A 19,455-nucleotide genomic window follows, 5' to 3' on the forward strand; every position below is an offset into this window, starting at 1 on the left:
CTGCACTGTGCGCTTTGCAATTTCACAATCAACTCCAAATTTGCATCGAAGTTTAGAAGTGAACCCGGGAGCATGCTTATCGTTTATATGAAGTACTCACAGGGTTGTACAGACACACACACAGCCATTCATTCCCCAGGGTCAGACTGTCAAAGTTGTCTGGCAGGGTTGTTCTGTAATGTCCTGAGACAGCTGAGGGAAAACATTCAGCATGAACGACCCAAACTTTGGTCTTTCTGTGCAATGAAAACACAGTTTTTTTTTTTTGTTTTTTTTTTTTTTAGCCAAGCTAACACAATCTTCACTGTTCAAGTTCAAGTTGAAAGGTTGCTGTTTTGACATACTAAAGATCCACTGTGTGTATCAGCGGCACGAGTACAAGGGGACAGAGCAGGATATACACAGAGCGATCTAAAAATAGCAGCCGTTCTGAAAGCAGTCCAAACGGCCACCAGAAGATGACTTTGAAGGGGAAATAAGCCAAATTTAAATAAGGTAATTTTTTTGTTGTTGTTATGGGTTGAGTTCCTGGCTCAGTGGGTCTGACTATGGGTACTGAGCAGGGTTATTATAGTTAACGAAAACGAACGAAATAAGGAAAACTGAAATTGAAAAAACATTGCCGTTAACTGAAATAAATAAAAACTACAATTAAAAGGAAAAAACGATAACTAACTAAAACTGTATTGTGAGTTTAAAAAACTAACTAAAACTAACTGAAATTATTGTGGATTGGGCAGCTGTGTGCGTGCGTGTGCACGAGAAAGCGGCAGAGTCGCTCTGAACCACGCTGCCGCAACGCTGTGATTAACCTGTTCAGTTCTTTATCAGTGAGAGAATAACAATCAGGAATAATAATCAAAGCATCAGTATAAGGCCTCACAAATGTCAGCAAATTCCTGGAGGGAGACTGCTGTCGGAATGGACGTGAGGAAATGAAGGAAGTGGAAAAACAGGGACAAATATGTTGGCAGCCAAAAAACTGAGCACAAAGAGCGAGGACCAAAAAAAAGTCCCAGCTGGCACCGCAGCACACGACCGCAAGGTAATTAACACACACAACACACACAGCTACACAAGCATAAATGCGGACATGAGGTCGGACATTTCTGTAGGTTGTGTACAGAGGCTGCAAAGACCCTGCGAGTCTAATCAGCGAGCATCTAACCAAGCTAGCTCCAAAACAGAAGAAGCTTCGGGTGGTGGAGAACATCAGGATGCAGCTGGATTTGACCTTTGACTCCTTCAAAGAGTTTGTTTTTGTCAAACACCACATGTAGGTGTTGTTAATCTACTGCACTGACACTGGAGTTTATTGTAGAATTGATTGAGTTTGGGAGTTCATAATGTTCTTTGTTTCTCCCTGTTGATGTTCATGTGTGTCCTAATTACATTTAGCATGTAGTGCTTCTGTCTTGTGAACTGTTGGTTGTTGAATATATTTCTTTATGGTATCTTTTGTTGAGTTTTTATTACACAATAGTCACTTTTGCGCATTGAATCTTGCACCTGACAAAGTATGAAAATACTAAAACTAATACTGAAACTAACAAAACTAAACTAAAACTAAGCATTAAACCTAAAATAAAAACTAATAAAAATGAGCAAAACCACTCTGAAAACTAATTAAAACTAACTGAATTAGAGAAACAAAAGTAAAAACTAACTGAAACTAAATGATAATGTAAAATCCAAAACTATTATAACCCTGGTACTGAGCCATATGTATATACAGCTGTGAAAAAATACACCTTGTTCAATTCTATGCTTTTATGCATAAGGACAAATAAAACATCATCTGGTCCTTAGCAGGTCTTAAAATGAGGTAAACACAACCTCAGATAAACAGAAACACATAACATATTACAATTTGATGTTATTACTGTAAAATGCCAGAAGTCTTCTGCTGCTTATTATTTTTTTAATAAAAAAACACACACACGTAAATGCCAAAACTAAGCGCCAAAGGAAAAACATTTCACAGGTGACGTGTTTCTGTAAAATATTTTGGACTTGCTTAAGTGTGTAAGCTCCCACAAGTCAGTGGTCAGCAGCACTGCGAAAAACAGCGCTAAATGACTATTCAGTCATCCTACCTCTGCACATCCTCCTTCACTACATCCATGAATCCTCTCAGAGGTCTTCTGATTTTCCTTCAACCTGGCACCTCCATAATTCAACATCCTTTGTCCAATATATCCACGATTCCTCCTCTGCACATGTTAAAACCATCTCAACCTTGTCTCTTTAGCATTCTCTCCAAGCTGCTAAACCTGAGCTGTCCCTCTGATGTACTCACATCTAATCTGGTCTATTCACTCCCAATGAAAATCTTAACATCTTCATCTCTGCCACCTCTGGCTCTGCCTGCTGTCTTTTTGTTAGCGCCACTGTCTCCAAACCATCATAGCAGGTCTCACTACCATCTTGTAAACCTTCCCTTTCACTTTTGCTGCTCTCCTTTTGTCATAGTGTGAACTGCTAACAAGTGTAATGCTCACTCAGTGTAACACTAAAAATACACTAAAACGGAAACCATTAGTGACTTATATAATTAGCAATGTGCTTTACTCCAGGGTTACAGTACATCCGGGTTGAGTAGGATTTTATTATTCATTTTAAACTGTTATGATAAACTGCTTAAAATAGGCAGACAGGCCTGAATGCATTAGAAGATGCCAATCCCACTGAACAATATGATAATGCATGTGTGTTAAATGTTCCAATGAACAGCAGCTAACAGTGCATGTGTATATATATCTATGTGTGGCTTAAACAATATTAGAATAAAGCTGAGTAAAAAGAGACTTCCTTGAACAAGGCTGGCACAAGGTGGACAAAAAATGCAAACCACAAAACATTAACCTGCAATTTATGCCTCAGGGCAATAACCGCTCTTAAGTATTAGTGGATTATAAAGAGCACTGGCCATTTGTTGGTCTGAGATCAGCTCTTTTGAGACTGTCTTTAATTCTTACTTTAAATTTTCTTAGTTAAAAGCTACCTTTAGCTAAAAGCTATATCTTATGATCTCTCTCTCTCTCTCTGAATAAGGCTGCAAGTTTCAGTGCTAGCAAATGAATCTGTTTGTGGTCAGTAGGTATTTAGTTAATAGGAGGCAAAGCCCACCACACCCATTTCCCTTCTGTCTGCTCCAATTCTTTTCTTCTCCTCCCATCCCCACGGCAACCACACTGACTTCCTGCTTCCTCCCAGGGCTTTCAGCCACAAAGCGCCCTAAAAATAAAGTGCTGGACTTTTCCTGAACACAGTTTTGTCACCATTGTTCAGGCATCAGCTGTTTATTCGTTCAACTCAGTTTGGCTTTTAGTGTAAAGTCGAGTCAGTGGGTCAGAGCACGGAGAGATTTGAGAAATAGAGTAAGACAGATGCCAAGTAGGGCGGAGAAATCATGGATACATACATCAAAAGCGAAAACAAAACACTCCCAGGCCTAATAGCTTTAAGAGAAATAGTCCTGCTCATGCGTGATGATGTAGTCGCGAGGGCAGCAAAAATGAATTGTTATTTAATGATAAATCAATACAGTATCTGTGTGTTCTTGAGACTGGAGAACAAACTGAATCTGCCCAGTGACTGTGGTCTCTGGGTCAGTCCCTGGTGAGACTGAATAGCATTGTGCAGCGCTAGCAGAGCTGAAGACGGAAAGTCTGTGAATAAACACAGTCTGAACTTAGAGAACACCACATCAAGTCTCCTGTGGAATGAAAACAAGTTTTTGAAGATTAGCTCAGAAATATATAAAATTAGAAACTCGCTGAATGCACACATCACCTGCTTTCCACACTTCTGTGACAGAAACTTACTATGTCGCTTTCATGACTATATAACAGCAAGTCATTTGATTGTGGCATTAATGGGTGAAAACATACAATAAACAGAAATGCACCCCCCCCCCCCCCCCCCCCCCCCCCCCTATTAAAAAATCCTAATGGTACTGGAAGTACTTGTGCAAGCTGTCACTGTTTGCTATAAGCTAAACAGCTGCTGGCTGTAGCTTCATATTTATCCTGCAGACATGTGAGTGGTAATAATGGTCCCATCTTTCAAGAAAGCAAGTAAGTGCAATTTCCCAAATATAAAAACATTTCTTTAAAGAAGATTAAAGAAGATAGCACAAGTGAATATTTCATTAAATTCTAAAAGATACCATTAAATCATCATCTTGATATGCGTGTCACTCGTGAAGTCGGCTCCCTGAATCATCTCAATAATAAAAGATGCATTAAATGACCACTTAAAAATGTCTTCGAGTAGAGGGGAGAACTATGTTTCTGCTGAAATACAGTGTAACAAAGTGTGCAATGGCAATGCAGCTTTTTAGAAACTGCAATAAACAGGAAGCACTGTTATAGCTTCAATCTCTTATTTATGTTTCTGTTCAGCATGAGAGTCAGTGTGCAGTTTAATAAAGCCTGCAGACTGGTCAATTGAGACCACAGCTATGGCATGAGGGATAAAATCAAGTGGCCTTTGCTAGGTTGGTTGCGTAAACTAGCATTGCTTCACTACACTTCAACTGTGCTGGCTGTGTGTGTAGTGAGAATGTGCTATTGTCACTATTCATCAGAACCACTGGCTGCCACCTGCAGCCCAGACCCCGATGAAGCGGCGAGAGAAGTGCCTTCCTATTCTTCCTGAGTTTCCTAACTGCTGCATTTGCATGCAGTGCTTGCGGGGTGTTTGTGCTCTGATATGGCTCTTCAGGAGTAAAAACCGTCCGTGTTTAGATTTTTACTGCAACACATTTCTCACATAATCTCCGGGGCAGCAGTAAGCAATGATGAGTCCACTCACTCACTCTAATCCACTGACACATAGTGGGTGCCATGGATGTGCAACTAGTTACAAACTGCAGGGACGGTTAGAAAACCTCCACCTGTCCTCTGAGCTAAAATGATTTTACATTCTCACTGCTTCCACGCCACAAGAGTTCAAAAGCAGAACAGCAGATTGAAATGCAAAACTCTGCAGTGAAACCATATTCGGATGAAGGCTTGTTTGGTCCTTTCTGTGTTTCTGAGCATCTTATTTATTTTTTTTAGGTCAGCTCTTGCCATCAAAGACTTAATAGACTCCACCTGATAACTGTCTTTCACTGAAAAGCAGGCTATCTAAAATATACGACTATACGCATGCATGGATGCACAACGCAAACCCTTACACACACACACACACACACACACACACACACACACACACACACAGGCCACAGGAAGCAGGTGTTTTCACATGCCTGGAGGGAAGAATGGATGAAGAGGGGAGAGAAGGTGAGGGAGCACAGAAAAAAAAAAACAGTGGGGGACAGAAAACTTGATGTGAGGAGAGGAGAAAACAGAGATGGGGAGTGATGGAGGGATGGATGACGAGCTCTGAGGTCATGAAGAGGCGGATTGAGAGAGGGGGAATTGAAGAAGAATCACAAGCAGCAAGGAGATTGCATAATACGTGGATGTGATGGAGGGTTTTCTCTGATGCCGCATGTGGTGTAGCAGGGAGCCGGGGAGGTCAAAGACGGAATGTTAAGCTAAATAATGTACACAAGAAGTGGCAGCTGCCACAAAAAATCCAGCCCATCTTTCACAGAGGCCTGCAGGATACATTCTAACTAGGAGAACACTGTACAGACAGTTAGCTTCTGTCTCATTATTTTAATGCAGGATAAAGTGAGCAGGGCTGGAGCTATTTATTTATTCAGACTCCAAACACTCAATAGAGTACTTAGTTAAAATAATTCAGATCACAGCAGCTGTCTAGATGTGCATGGAGCAAAGACTTATATACAACTTGTGAGTCTTTGCTCTAACGTCTTTCAAAGAGCTGACCACAAATATAGACTAAATTACGCACTGGAGGATATTCCTCCTGGATATATGTAAGACTGAAAATTAGCTACTTTTTATTTATTGTCATTTATATTTTAGAACCTATTTCCCACTAAGTAATTCAAGTGTCCTATAACCTGACACCAGTAATGTTTTTTTCATAAAATTACAGCTTTTTCTGCTAAACACAGAATCATTGCATGTTTCTGTTATAAATTTAGTTTAATGGAATTCATATATTATCCAGGACAATGTAGTGCACATTCCATATGCTAAACTAGTAGGACCGAAACCACGCAACCTTCTTTCTTCGGTTCAGTGTACTGCAGGGAGGGCAGGTGTAATGCAAAACATTCTTGTGCTATTATAACTGCATAAACAGTTAAAAGTTTAGGGATGCACCAGTGCATTGGCTGAACATTGGCACTGGCTGATATGCTGACTATCAGCCTATTGCTGAATAAGAAGATACCTACTGATCTATCGGCCCAGAATTCCACAGTTCATGCATCCCTTTCAAAAAAAATTAAACAATACATACATTTAAAAACCTGAAACAAATTTTTGCACATATTTTCTGCTTACTATCAGATAATGGGGATCATTATATTCCCTATCACATGGTGAGTGGGTTGACTTAAGACCTAAATGGCTGTGGGTAAATGATACTACAACTGGTGCTGGATAACAAGCACCTAAATCCTTTAGGTCTGAAATAGTCTCATAGGTGAAAAGACTGCAACCATCCACCAGTAAATCCTCTGTCCTACAATGTCACCAACATATCATAGTTTTTTGAGAAATGGAACGGCAGAAATGCTGGCGTTGATGAGAGTGTTCTTCAAGAAAGTATGAACACAAATCAGTACTTGCACAGGCATGCACGCTCTGACAAAATACGGCGTGTAATGCGGAGGTACTGTAAAACAGGATACACCAGTGAGTCAGAGAATTCCAGTCCCAGGGAACGTGCAGCCATCTGAGGAGTGGAAATGGGTTTTGTAGGGAGCAAAGGCAACATTCTTTTCAGTTATATAAGAGGAAGACCCTTAGCCTCTCTGTTTCACTCACTAACACACAGAAACTATGCCCATACATGTAAGCTTAGAGTCAACAACAACAACAACAACACACACATGCAGCCACCTGACAGGCAGACAATCATTCTTAAGAAGAAACAGCCTAAGGAGGCTCTGACACAACCATTTACTCAGATTTAGTCAGCAGCACTAATATTTATCAGCTTCTACAACATCCTACAAAACAGCATTAGCTGGTGGCTGCGGTAAGTCACAGCACCTTGACAGAGGAACAATGTTGAATGAACACTGATAAAGGATTCTAGGCCAGTGGCTCTGAGTGCAAACTGTACATACGTGCAGTTATTTTGAGGGAGCGCTATTCCCATGGTTTCCCTCAGAGGACTCTAAAAAAAAAAGAAGCCCAGGGTAAAACAAACGCTACACATTCACAGTGTGGTTGACAGAAATATCACTAGCTGGTGCTATTCATTCTTCACCAAATAATGAAGCTGTCAATGCAATGACTCATGCATCCTGACAGATGAATTCTGAATACATCAGAAGAGCATGTGAAGTGTGTGTGTGCATCAGAGGGTTATGAAGAGGGTGTATCACAGGGCCCAAAGATCCAGGATACAAATACAAGCAAAATCTGTGCGTGTGCGATGAAATTAACGAACAAAAATTCTAAGCACTGGTTCTCCCCGCGTGTGTATAAGCGTGTGCATAAGGACGCTGTCCTTTTTCATCATTGCTCCATTACTTGCCCGGCTAACCACTGCCTGCTGACTCATGCGTTCATAATAAATAGATACCATTGCATAATATGATTATGTCCAGACAGACCTAGGTTCGCCCAAACTTAATCATAGAAGATTTCTGTTGAAACTCTTAATCTGCATGAAGCTGTTAATAAGACAGTCCCCCTTCACTGACAAGCTGACAGCAGAGCTTCAGGCGCAGCATTAGTAACACACAGGAAACTGTCCTCTCATCTGCATAGGAGTTAAAGATGGGTATTGCCATAGATTGTTGGAGGAGAGGAGAGGAGAGGAGAGGAGAGGAGAGGAGAGGAGAGGAGAGGAGAGGAGAGGAGAGGAGAGGAGAGGAGAGGAGAGGAGAGGAGAGGAGAGGAGAGGAGAGGAGGTTGACTGGGGGAGAAATCCATTTAAATGAAAGGGAGAAGAGAGGCGTCAGCATTAGCAGTTAATCCACTGCAGTGAGAATGCTTTCTCTCTGCCTGCGGCCTCTAGGCTCTACCAGTCATGCTAACAGCAAGACTATAGTATACACTACTCTGCATCACAAACAACAGCTTTAACATGAAGACCCCACAAGATCCATACATCAATCAACAATATATTATCAGGTTAAGTCACAATATTAGGGTTAGGGTCACCATGACCCCATTTCTCTTTTTAATGAGTCATATCAAATTTTGTTCACCTGTAAGTATAATGACAGTAAAGCTACCTTTATTACCTTTATTGTATTTGTATCCCAGCATTTGAGTCTGCAACAAATAAACTTTTCCCACCATTCAACCACACACATAAGACGTCGCCAGTGTTATGTGTCCATGTTCCCTACCCCAGGGGAGGACCACGACAAAGGGAGCATCTCTCTTCCTTTCTCTCCCACCCCCTTTTTTCTCTCTCTCTCTCACCCACACACTTTCTCTATTTAGCTCACGCTTAAAAAGGCTGCCTAAAGATAGAAGCAAGAAGATGAACTGGAGCCAGGGAGTGTCATGGCAACAGTGTGCAGTGTTTCACAAACACTATTTAGATCAGCAAGAAAAAGTTATAATCAAAGCCTAAATGCAGTAGTATCACTTCTTCAAAGGCACAGCTTATAAAGTTTCAGCGGGAAGACGTGCCAGGACCGAAAGCCCAGGGATCATAATTCAGCAACTGAGCAGGCAGTATTGCTGTTATGAGAATAGACTCATGTAATTCATATATTGTGCTCATTCCACATTGACTGGTTGTAAATAATTGAAATTTGAGACTAATGCAGAAAATGCAACCTATAGCCATATATCTTTATAACTCAATATTCACTATTAAATTACACTCATGCTGCAAATTAATAATTCAGTAGAAAATATTCTAAGGCGTTTCCCCTTTTACCCCATGAAAAAAAAAAAAAACTGCAAAAGCAAGCTGGTAATCTGATTATATTCTGATATAATGTAAGAAAATCTTTAAAACAAACAGACGCCGTCACAATGCAGGCTAGCTGGTTTTTCACTGCAGGAAAACGCAGATGCTACATTTAAACTTTGAGCCTCTAAAGCGATGAAGAGGCTCGGTGTCTGTCTCATCCAAACTCCGATGTTAACGCGCCTTTTGATGGCCTCAAGGATACATTTTATCTGAACAGAAGACTTTTTTTATTTAAAGCTTTTTAACAGCACATAAACATAATCACTAGACCCCACAAAGACTCGTTGAAATAATAATGACAAAACACCATTTAAGAAAAAAAACATCCTATCAGAGTTTATATTCTGTTCATTAGAGCGTTCAAAATAAAAGCTAAACACATGGAATAAAGATTTTAGCTTGTGTTCTAACTCATATGCAGAGGAGCTTCCGATTAACACAATATATCCATTACAGTAAATAACAGACACACACACTTGGTGTACAGTGGTGAAAAGGGACAGTGTGTTTGGGAGTGCAGACAAAAAACATTTTGGGAAGAGTAATGTGAGCAGTTTCTACTTGGTTTGTACCTACAAAAACACAGTTTTATTAAAAATGAACAAACATTAGTGAACCTCAGTTTTTCAGTGGCTAAAAGCTAAAAGCATCATTTTAGGGGGAGAAAAAAAAACTCCCTCAAATGTTACACACTGGAAGACAAATGATGTCAAATCGTCCAGTAAAAAGAAAAACATATATACTGAAAGACAACCAAATGATATTTGAAAAGGCTGGGGAGCCCTTTTTGGACATTGTTTGCTATACTGGATGATGTATCAACATGAGGAGCGGTTTGCTGTTAGCTGTCCTCTTATTTCTGTTGTTTGTTTATTTGATTGTTTTCTTTTTTACTCTTAATATTTTTGAACGATTAATAAAAATGATTGTTGTGTCAAAAAAAAAACAACGGTTCTGTAAGCAGAGCTGCTGGACACAGCACCAGAAATGTGTGCTGCTACCCTGTCAGGATATATCAGAAGACTCTGTATCTCCTTTCACTCGAATCCTCTAGAGGCCACTTCCACTACAAAGCATCGATTCCGGAATGCCTGGTTTCACCTCCCGAGTAGCATTATTCCAACATACTCTACAGCTAATTTTACACAACTGACACTGTAGACAGTTTTTAGAGAATCCAGCATGCTGGGAGTATATTTAGAATTTACTGTTATTTCTTTATCCGCTGACAAAGTTAACCATTTGGTCTGAGTGAACTGCACTCAACACATTCAACAACACATCCGAAATGCTGGGTGTGCAACTCAGGATGAGTAATGGCCTAAGAGTACTGCATGACATTAATCCAAATGGCCACCATCTTCACGGATCAGTCCCTTCATTATCTGATGAAACACCGAGCAACGCCTTGTAAACTCCATATTAACGGTATCAGAGAGAAGTTATCAATCACTTATATCGTCTACTGTACGCAGTGCTGTTTTCAAATTAATCGCATTTCTTTTTTTTTTAAATAAATCTTTCCAAAAGCCTTATAAGCCCACAGAAATAAAAGAAAATGCAATGCCATTATTTGCATGTGTGTATATGATACTCACTATGTTGACCTGCAGCGGTTCTGACCCAGGTCTTAGCAGTCTCCTCCTCCTGCAACTACCAGAATCTCCAGACCGCAGACGCACTGAGGATGAGGACTGACCCATGTCTGCTGGATAGACACATGCAGACAGACAAACTGATCGATTTAATGCACATCAATCAACAATCTCCATATTTATGCAAATAAAAATATGAAACAATACCTGACTGTGGCAGGAGCAGGGCCAGTGCAGTGAGAGTGCTGGGGGGGAGAGGCAGGGAGCGACACCGCTGGAGAGATGCCCTGTGTGGGGGCTCTAACGGTGACACACCCGGGGGGCGAGACAAGGCCTAGAGAACACTGAGTAGTCAGGACATCTCAAATAATTCCATACACTCTTACTCACACACTCACACACAAGGTTGAATGCACACTCTCTCCTGCCCTTCACATTACTGCCTTGCCCCCCCCCCCTTTTTTTTTTTTTTTTGCAGAGATTTAAAGTATTTCACATCCAGCAAGTCTATTCTGGTGCATTGGTCAGTGTGCATGCCCTACAGCAAACCATGAGAGACTATACATCATGCCAACCAGGCGGTCTCTCAGGTTAAAATGAACTGACTCTGAGTTAGGGCAATGAGAGGTAGAGCTTATGGAAGCGATGAGGCGGAAAATTGGCCACAGAGAAAGACTGAGAGTGAGGGAGAGAGAAAAGGGAACCACAAGGGAGGGAGAAAGAAAGAAAGAGAAAGACAGAAAGGGAGTATGAGAGCTGAGGATAAAAACTGCATCCAAAAGTATGGGCAGAGGCAGGGCATTGTTGCAGCTAACAGTGAGTGGTATATAAATACTGGGTTAGTACTGGGATGCCCTTCATAGTCTGCGGTGTGTGTTTGATTCATTATGGGCTTGTGCTATATTTATCAGTGAGTTGGTGGAGACTACTAGTGAGTCTTGGCCCACCTATTTTTCATTTTTTCAATGTAAAAATGAGATATATTTATGTGTACTAGACATACCTACGTTGACTTTATATAGCTGCATGTGTGGGTATATTTATGAGACTGCTTGTCATGTCTGTCCATATTTATATGTTTGCTTTCAGTGAATTTTTGCATGAATGCCCGTGTTCACATCTTACTCTGTGATGCAGTTCCGTGGACTGTGTCTCCCTAGTAACACTGGTTTCTATGACAGAGCAAGGCCTGGAGCGAGCAGCCATCCCTCTCTGCCCCAGAGTGTGTTGCATTGTGGTAGCAGGCCTGCGTCTCCGGCGGGACAGTGAGCCGACCTCACTGTAATGGCTGTAGAGATCTCGGTCCGGGTTGAGTCTCCGAAGGTCCAGTACAGCTGACGCCGGGCGAGGACGGGGGCGCAAGCGCTTCTGAGGTACAGAGGTCTTCTCTGTGCTAGAGTGGGGCAAGGCCGGGCCAGGCTGTCTTACACTGCAGCCTGTCTGGCTGGCAATCTGCTCACACAGCTGTGATTGGCACAGATACTCAGCAGTTTGGCCCAGATAAAGGTGCAACAATACATTTCTTGTGTAGGGAATTAGAATATCTCTGTAGATTCAACAAAATATACCTCATATTTGATTTTTAAAGATTCTACCAGGGAGCTTAATTGCAGTGCATCAGTAGGTAGCTGAATGCCAAGACTGTTGGCATTTCAAGTGAAATATTAGAAGACAGGTGGATTTAATTTTTAAATAATTTGTGATTATGGAAGAGGATTATCCCAGTGGCATCGCTTCCCCTGAACAAGGCTTTGCAGCGCAAATGTGACAAATTATTTGGAGACACCTCTTGAGTTGTAACACTCTTTTTAAGCAAAGCTGAGTGTACAAAGCCACTCAGGTAGCTGCTCCACAGTATTTGCTGTTGACAAGCACGACTGTTGCCAAACTTATGTTAATTTAATAACTTAAATTGATGACAGAGGCCAAAACAAACCTTTGCTGCTGTCAGGTTTGGCAGCAGGTGATACAAACCTAACAGCAGCAAAGATTTTCAAGTTCAGAATCATAGGTGCACAGGTGAATTCAACAGATCAGCTTTTACTTAATGAGGTACTACATTACTTGAAGCAAGTTGTTATAGGGAAGCAAGGTCTGCCAAAGTCAGGGGGTTACTGTTAAGTCACTACATATTTGGCACAAACAGTTCTTCACAGTAAATGAAGTTCTGTTTTATTCCATTTCCGCACCATAGCTACTTGGCTTGCGGATATTAATTAGCCTGCCACTTCTTGTCCTACAGATTTCAGCTAGTTCTTTTAAGCTTTAGTTGTTTAGAATTGCGCAAACTTCTAAAAGGTAAACTAGTAACAGAAACAGGTTTACTAAGCACTTTAACAGGACCCCCTTTTTAAGGTTTAAAGTATTTTGTGTGTTGTGCCTTGAAATTTTCAGTAGGCTTCATATTAAATTACATACTGTAATACTGCTAGCAATACCATTAAATATTAATTTTCCCCCCTCCTCTTGCAACATTATTTCTTTTGCCTCCTAAGTCATATCTCTGCCCCTATTATCTTTTTCATTTAAGAGCGGCATCAGCGTAGAACCCTGCTAATTTACTGTGGGACCAAACATTAGCACCCTTCCCAAAACACATGCTCCCAAAGCCTTTGCTTTTGCATAATAAGCCCCTATGAAAGTGTGCTGAGTACTGAGATGTCATATCTGATTTTGTCATTAGGAGCTTGGGCCAGCATGTCCTGACTCGTTGGTGTGACTAGAAGGGAGATGACTAATTCTGCCACTGGAGTGAGAAGGGAAGGGTGCTGTCATGAAGCACGGATGTCACACAACTCTGGGCCGCTGCAGTTACATATGCCTAGCTCTGTGGGAAATGTGGGGTTTCCTTGCAGGCTACAAAAGGCCAGCTAAGCAACAAAGGCCAAACTCCTCCACTGCGCTGTTGTGCACCTTTGTAATTACTATTTCCTCTTTTCTCCAACAGATGGGGCAAAAGGACAACAGCAAAGCAGGTGCTCAAATGATGTCCTCGTAGCCTATCGCGCTGAATGGCTTTTGTTTTTCTCTAACACATCCACTACCCACAACTAAATCTCCTCTGTTCCCTTTTAGTTTTTAGGTTTTTGCTGCAATTTTTCAGAGGCAAAAGAATGACCATGATTAAAGCAGTTACATAAATGATATTTTGAGCATTTATGAAGTAATGACATGACGCATGCTTCTGGCAGTGTTAATAGTGTGAAAAAAGCCTGCAATGGAATTTAGTTATGTCATAAAAACGTGCCGCTTTATAAATGAAAATGCCTTTTTTTCTAGAAAATAAAAGAGACACAACAGTAGCTTAACAACACAAAGTACACACTTATTTACTTAATGCATTTATTACAATTCGGTGGCTCATAATTAATGCAGCTTATTAGCTATTTAATGTTACGTACCTTAAATATTTCTTCTGTGGAATCTGATGCCAGTACGCTATTGGTTGTGCTCTCTTTATCACCTTGTTGTGATTGGACATTCGTTTCCTGTAACTGGTGGGAATCAAGTGGAGCATCCTGGGAATCCTGCTTATTTCCTGTCTGTCCCTCTACCTTTTCCTCTGGACAGAGACAGTTCATTTGGTCCCTTTCAACCTCTACTTCATGTTTAGTCTCTGTGTTTAGACCTGAATGAGGGATATGATTTTCTACTATGGCTTTGGACCTGTGGTTTGTCTCTCTGTCAGTGGGTTTGTCTGTAACCTCAAAACTCTGAAGGCCATTGACAGCTTGAGAACCTGGGCAGGCCCTAAAGGCTTTTAGGACCACTGTAGGTGATCCTCCACCTGTCACAGGTGCTGGAGCCTCACTGTCAAAGCTACTGGAGTGTGAGAATTTAGTAGTCACCGGTGATGAAGGAGTAGGCTGTGACTGTGGAAGTCCTTCATTGTGAAGTGTCAGAGACACCCTGTGAACATTGTCCACTGTGCGCTGTGGGGCCCGTGGGGAGCTCATCGGAGTCTTCTCTCCCTCTGGAGGAGAAAAGGAGCGTGATGTTGTTCGCCATTTTCTAGCAGTCTCTGCAACACTGTTGAAAAATTTGAACAGACCACCAAAGTGCCCCTTGGTGTCCGACTGTTTCGGGGGAGGTGGATGGAAGTCTCTGACACTCTCAAAGTCCACAGAGCCATAGTCTGAGTCTATGGTTTTGTCCAGTGAGTGAAGCTCAGAGTCAAAGCTCCTCTCTGAGTACACAGGATTATTCTTCCCCAAAAGGGAGATCCTCCTCAGGTAACTCCACACGTCTTTGTGCCTCCTTCCTCCACTCCGGTGGGTCCTCGGGCTATCCTTAGTGCCGGGTTCTTCATAAGCTGCAGCGGTTTTGTTGCAGTTGGCTGAATTGTTGTGGCTTCTTTTAGTATAGGAAACTTTTTCAGATGGTTTACAGCCATTCTGAGTCACAGCCTCACCCATTACAGTGGGCTGATGGCCATCCACCGAAGCTGAGAGGTCAATGTCTTCAAACGAACAGTCAAATTCTGCTGTATAGCCAGCATATGAATGCCTCTGACCACGGTTTCTAAGCGTGCCACCAGTGGACTGCTGAGGTGCGCCAATATCGCGGCAGAAAGACTCCTCATCCACCATAGAACTGGTAAACTTTGCAGTGGACAATTTCCCTGTCTTCCCTCTAAATACAGCCGGAGATTTAAGCTTCTTGAAGGATCGAACTTTGTCAGCAAATGAGAGTTTAGGGATGGAAGCCTCCCCCGGCAAGATCATGGAGTGGGGTCTCCTGTCCAGCTCTGACACGGCTCGCTTTCGGTTCAAGATCTTCCAGATACCCCCTGTGGCACGAGGCCTCCGGTTGACCTCCTGTCTGTCCTTGACAGGGGTCTGAGAAGAGGCAGCCTGGGTCTCTCCCTGCCCCTCTGCAGGCCCTGTTCCAGTCTCCTGAATATAAACACTGCTGGTCTCATTCTCCACATCCAGAGAAACATTAAACACTCGGTTGACAAACCCATTAGGGTTGTTGCTCTCAAGGGCAGGGTTGCCTGTCTGCTCCATCCTCTCTCATTCTACAGTGTCAGCTATCACTTCCAATAGACATCATGTTTCAGGCCCTTCTCTTTCTCAATCACCTGAAGGAACAAAACCACATTTTTATTCAGAAGTTTGACATTAAACTGACTGCCTTGTCATTTTATATCATCCTTATTCTGGTGTAACTTGCTCAGAGTGCCTGCCTGTACATGCAGGCCACGAATGTGGAGAATATCAGTGGAGGATATTTAATAGGCAGTATTTTATTCAGAGGTCAAACGTTCAAGAATAACAAATAAATTGCGCTATTTAAATAGTACAAACACCATGACACCATTCGAAGCCTCATTCTGTGATTGTCAGAGGCAGACGTCTGTACAACAAGTCAACACCCAGCGCGCCCCACTTTCCCAATATCTTTGTCCATATTATTCAAAGTAATTATTTCAGACACAGTTGCCATCCACCATTTAAACCAGGAGGATGTGTTGTCATGGAAACACCCACCACAGAGATGAGTGGTTATTTCAGGCCTGCTCCAGCTGTGACATCACCAGAGCTCAGATAAGCTCCCTCTGAGGAAGAAGATGCTCAGTGACACAGCGAACCCACCACATGTTAATACCCCCCCTGTTTTGTAATCCCTTTAATGTATGGAAGCATCTTGTGTAATTGGAGGCCTCCAGCATACATCTTTGTTGTTCCAGGAGATCAAAACTAAAGATGCGATTCAATTAAGCTGGGCCTCTCAGCACAATTTTACAATTCAATTTACTGATAAGCCTTTCGGAGGACTATTTAAATAAACAGTAGCTGCTCAAGCCGTTCAAAAATGAAGAGAAATGGCAGTTTTACAAGCATAGCCTCTAATCACAAATTAGCTAGCACTTATTTTAGCATTTAAAACGGAAATTTTGATGTTTTTTTCTTTTTTTTTTTTAATGACTGTAAAAGACAGTCATTCTCTGATAACAGAGAATTATGAGTTTGCTCCGTTTGTTACACATCCTGCTTGGAAGTTATACTGTAATAACTACACACAGGTTACTAAGTTTGGTTTTCCGTGTTTACTGTGTCACACAACTTCAGGCACCAGCAGCTCGCCGCCCCTGCCGTCAGTGAACGACGGATGGACCGTTTAAGTTATTAAAAAAAAAAAATATGGCGTCAATAAAATTAACATTTGCCTGACGCTGGGTTGAAGTGTCAAAACACGCTTCAAACTGTTTATTTGGGTTAAACGCTTCTTCAAAAGTGAAAATAAGCACTTGAAAGGGCGCAAAAGTCGGCTATGTGGGCTACGCCGTGAAATTCAGTAACTTCAGAAACTCGCTCGTCAAACAACACCCGCGAAAAATGAACTGTCTTCCTCTCCCTCACAATTTCCATGTCGTCCTTAAAGTGAAGTTAGCAGTTAGAGCTCTTAACTTACCCGCAGCAGAAAGCTTCCCCCCCGGGTTTAAAAGCGCATCGCCGCCGCTGTCCTCAACGTCAATAACAACGCTCTCTATTAACGCCAGCTAAACTTACCGCCGTACTCTGCGGGCTCAACTTCTGTCCATGAGCTAAGTCGTGGACGGCAGCGACTCCTTTGCCGATCACATGTGTGTGTGTGTGTCTATGTGTGTGTTTTCCTCTCTAAACTCCGTCAGCTATCATCACACTCCGAGAAACTCCCCGAGTTGGACAGACCGGTGAACTCTTGCCCTGTAAGCTTCTGCAGACGCCGACACTGATTTGTGATAAAGCTCTCACGCAGAGAAACACACACCGACACCCCCAACACACATACACCAACAGAACAGCTGTATTTATTTCAGTTAAACAGGCTAATAACAGCACGTTTAGAGCTAAGTTATGCTGGAAACATTGCGTTTTATAAAGACTATATCACATTTTTAATCCCATTTTAATTCTCCAGTTCATTAAAACCCCTCATCTACTTCCCATTTCCTTTTGCAGCAAATGTGTATGTTGTTCACGCTTTTTTCCCCCTTTCTGTATCCTATTTGCTGGATGGATTTATGAGAAAGCACTTATAATTTCTAAAGGAACATCAGTGAAAACAAGTGATTGACTGAACTCTGGTCTCACTAGCTGATCCTCCTTTGGGATTTGCTCTGAATGTGAAAATCCTTCTATTGAAAGGACACAATGGGGAGAGGGAGCTGGGAGAGGGGGGGGCGACTGAAGGAATTCACAAAACTAAACAGCCCCGGAGCTCCATAGCCGTGAAAGAGGAGATGGTGGAAGAAGGGGCCTAAATTTAAACATTTCCTCTTTGTCCTGTTTTGGGCCTATTGTCATCGCATGGCGTTCTCCCTTCTGCACAGGAAGGAGTGGATCTGACATCAACGCTCTCAGGCTGACAATGCCAGGAAGTCTGTCTGACTGTATGTAAATATCTCTGTGTGTCCACGCTTCCCTTGCTTTGCCCCGTGGAGCCGCTCTCCTCTCCCTGGCCCTCTCTCTTGCTGGAGGGTGCAGTAGATGTAGTAGTAGCAAGATGGTGATTTACATGCTACACTTCCCCAGATAACTCATAAGCAACTGTCACTGTGAATTAAAGTCACCTCATCTTCACATGACCCTTCCTGTGATGGAGCATCTTAGGTCATGTCTTCATTTGCCAAGCCAATGGTTTGTCTTTTGTTTTGTTTTTTTAATATATATACACACAGAAAGCTACATCTTATTTTTTTTTGGTCATTTCTTATGTGTTCTGTTCAGGTTTCCTCATAAAGTTAATTTATGTCTTTGTTTCTCTCCTTTGCTCTCCATTCCCTCACTTCTTTCCTCCCTTTCCTTACTCACACTTCCTCAGAACCCCAAGCAGTCTTCCTGCTGTCCCCGGGCCATCACAAAAGACATCCTGGCTCACACAGGACGAACGTTTTAGCTCAGGGCTTATACAGACAGATAAGTAGCCTCTGATCTTCAGAAAAGCAACATCATTAAAGCAGCATTTTGTATGAGTGAAAGAAAGCGAGGAAATGAGCGATGAATGGAGACTGTCAGCGAGATGGGCTTCTGCCTGAAATGATAAGTTCTGTTGGTGACTGGCAAGGCGTGTACATTACAGTGAGTTTACTCTGAGTGTTGAACACTCTGAGCAGAGCTCTTTGAAATGATGTCATTTCAGAACAATCGACCTCTTCCTCCTCTTCCTATGACACGGTCCGCACTCATTGGTTTGGTGGAGATTACTGGAGACAAACACTTGCTGAGTTTAGGCCCAGCTGTAATTATTTCGCCAGTCTTTGTCAAAGCCGCTGAGTGAAAACAGGCTGCCGTGAAAAAGCCAGACAGACAGGGGAGGGAGGGAGGGAGGGGCTGGCTGATATGTTGTGATATCAAATGAAAGGCTTACTAAAAGCCTGGGAACTGGATTCAGGAGGTGTAAGTCATGTGAGAACAGCTGGGAGGTCAGTCGAATTCTGTTTTCGGTGCAGGTGTTTGGAAACACTGCGTGGCTGTGGAACTTGAGCACATGTCCTTAGATGGCGGTGATTGCTGGCGGGAGCCGCCATGACCGTGTGTGCATTGAGACTCCTTATGCATGGGGCACGTTTTGGTATAAAGCTGCGCACACATTTACACATTTTCACCCACTTTTGGTGTAAAAAGTATTTCCAGGTAGCACTTGCCTCCGGTGGTAGATGAGAGTTTGAATTACACTGACATTCCTGACATTCCCTGCACTGACCTGCATATTTCCCTGGGTTGGTTGTGCATGGCACTATCCCCGGAATCACACGCACACACAAGAGCGCACACATCTGAGCTCATCCTACCAGTTAACACTTTGACATTTGACTCTTTGATCCCAACTCCAATCG

General features: G+C 42.3%; 1 protein-coding gene across 2 annotated transcripts in view; it reads right to left on the reverse strand.

Moving 5' to 3' along the window:
* LOC115786533 (uncharacterized) overlaps positions 1 to 17,344 on the reverse strand; it is a 46,275-nt gene extending 28,931 nt beyond the window's left edge. The window contains exons 1-5 of one of the 2 annotated variants that reach the window (XM_030738719.1): positions 17,049 to 17,344; positions 14,033 to 15,714; positions 11,757 to 12,095; positions 10,839 to 10,965; positions 10,635 to 10,744 (exon numbers count right to left, since the gene is read on the reverse strand). In XM_030738719.1, the coding sequence (XP_030594579.1) occupies positions 10,635 to 10,744; positions 10,839 to 10,965; positions 11,757 to 12,095; positions 14,033 to 15,640 (2,184 nt within the window). In that variant the 5' untranslated portion in view covers positions 15,641 to 15,714; positions 17,049 to 17,344. The remainder of the gene's footprint in view (positions 1 to 10,634; positions 10,745 to 10,838; positions 10,966 to 11,756; positions 12,096 to 14,032; positions 15,715 to 17,048) is intronic. The other variant, XM_030738720.1, reaches the window with a different exon arrangement.
* Between the last annotated feature and the right edge of the window lie 2,111 nt (positions 17,345 to 19,455).

Source organism: Archocentrus centrarchus, chromosome 10 (assembly GCF_007364275.1).
Source record: "Archocentrus centrarchus isolate MPI-CPG fArcCen1 chromosome 10, fArcCen1, whole genome shotgun sequence".
Taxonomy (NCBI): domain Eukaryota; kingdom Metazoa; phylum Chordata; class Actinopteri; order Cichliformes; family Cichlidae; genus Archocentrus; species Archocentrus centrarchus.